The sequence below is a fragment of the Arachis ipaensis genome, chromosome B06, assembly GCF_000816755.2.
Source record: "Arachis ipaensis cultivar K30076 chromosome B06, Araip1.1, whole genome shotgun sequence".
NCBI lineage: Eukaryota > Viridiplantae > Streptophyta > Magnoliopsida > Fabales > Fabaceae > Arachis > Arachis ipaensis.
In genome coordinates this window covers 114074426-114076056 of record NC_029790.2, presented here as the reverse complement: position 1 = coordinate 114076056, position 1631 = coordinate 114074426, and the positions used below count along the sequence as shown (strand labels likewise).

Genomic DNA, 1631 nt, shown 5'->3' with positions numbered 1-1631 from the left:
ATTTTTTTTTATTTAATTAATGTAGCACTTTTTTTATTAAGGATGAGCCGAAAATATATTTTACCATTAAATATATTTAGTTTAAATGTTATAACATGTTTGTGCCATTGTCTTTATTGAGACGCTTTAATATTGGTCTTGTTCGGTGGGTTTGCAAAATGAATTGTTATTTACGTTATAATTAATATAAAAGATAAGGACATCACTTTGATAAAGATACTAAATTTTTTTTTTAAAGACGTTTACGTATATCATGATATTATTGGATATCTTTATTAAACTGATTAATAATTTATTTTTTAATATATTAGAACAAAATCAATTTATTATAACAACAATAATAAATTCAATTATCCACATTATAATTATTAGATCCGATTTGATCTGATCGATTTACACAATCTAAACTGAATCATATTTAAATTTTTTTATAAAAGGACAAATATATCTCTGATTTTTGTTTTTAAAAAAAACAAAAAAAATGATCCAGTAGTTATGTAAATTAGTCGGTTCGACCAGATCTAATAACAATTGAGTTTATTGTTATTGTTATAAAAAAAATCAATTTTATTCTAATTTGTGAAGAAATTAAAAAATAACCAATCTATTAATATGTCTAATAATAATGCAACATATAAGTGTTTTTACAAAAAAAATATTCTGAGCGTCTTTACAAGAGCATCCTCCAAAAGATAATTGGGTGCACATACATGCTGCGGATTTAATGAAATAACTAAAAATTTTAACCTCTTTATCTTTTTATTTTTTCCCTAATCTGACGCAAGAATAATTTTACAATCCTGAAGAAGTATCCATTATTTTATTTGATATGTACCATGCATCTTCTTCTTTACACAACCATATTAGAGTCATGATCATGACAAGCATGCAGCGTTGAGTCACCTTGATTCACTTGACATACAGTTGCACCAACTAACTAACTAACTCCTATTTTGGCATGGCAGCCCTTTCCTTCTTTTGGAATAAAATCCTCCATTTCCTCCAGTTTTCACACGAAAAGCAATAATATCAAGATATGTAATCTGCACCAGGCAGACACATACGGCTCAAGAATAATAATAATACTAATATCTCATATCCCTTACCTTAATTCCTTCCAGCTGGGTATAAATAGTAGTTGCCCCAGAGATCTTGTTAACTAATAAGTAAAGAACATACATATACTATACTATATGCCATGCCTAGTGGTGGTAGCAGGAACTCTCTTGTTGTTGGAAGAGTGATTGGGGATGTGTTGGACCCTTTTCAAAGCACAATGCCTATGAGAATATCATACGGTAATAGAGATGTAACCAATGGCTGTGAGCTTAAGCCTTCTCATGTAGTCAACCAGCCTAGAGTTACTATTGGTGGAGATGACCTCAGGAATTTCTACACCCTGGTAAGAACAATGGTCATAACAATATTTTGTAACAAATTTAGTTATGTGATTACATGTTGCAATGGGCTATACATTGACTAAAATACTATTAGTCATCTGTAATTTTTTTTTTTACTAATTAGCAAAGATTTTTTATACGACAATTTTAATAAAGTTGATCTTATCTCGTTAAGTTTTGATGGGTATTTTGATATTATATATGTATATCTCTTCAATTATATATTATAAA

The 1631-nt window shown here is 28.4% G+C and overlaps 1 protein-coding gene across 1 annotated transcript in view; it reads left to right on the top strand.

Moving 5' to 3' along the window:
• Nucleotides 1143-1631, top strand: part of LOC107647337 (protein FLOWERING LOCUS T-like) — a 1722-nt gene continuing 1233 nt past the window's right edge. Inside the window, exons 1-2 of the mRNA XM_016351419.2 lie at nt 1143-1402; nt 1444-1457. Coding sequence (XP_016206905.1) covers nt 1199-1402; nt 1444-1457 — 218 coding nt within the window. The 5' untranslated portion in view covers nt 1143-1198. The remainder of the gene's footprint in view (nt 1403-1443; nt 1458-1631) is intronic.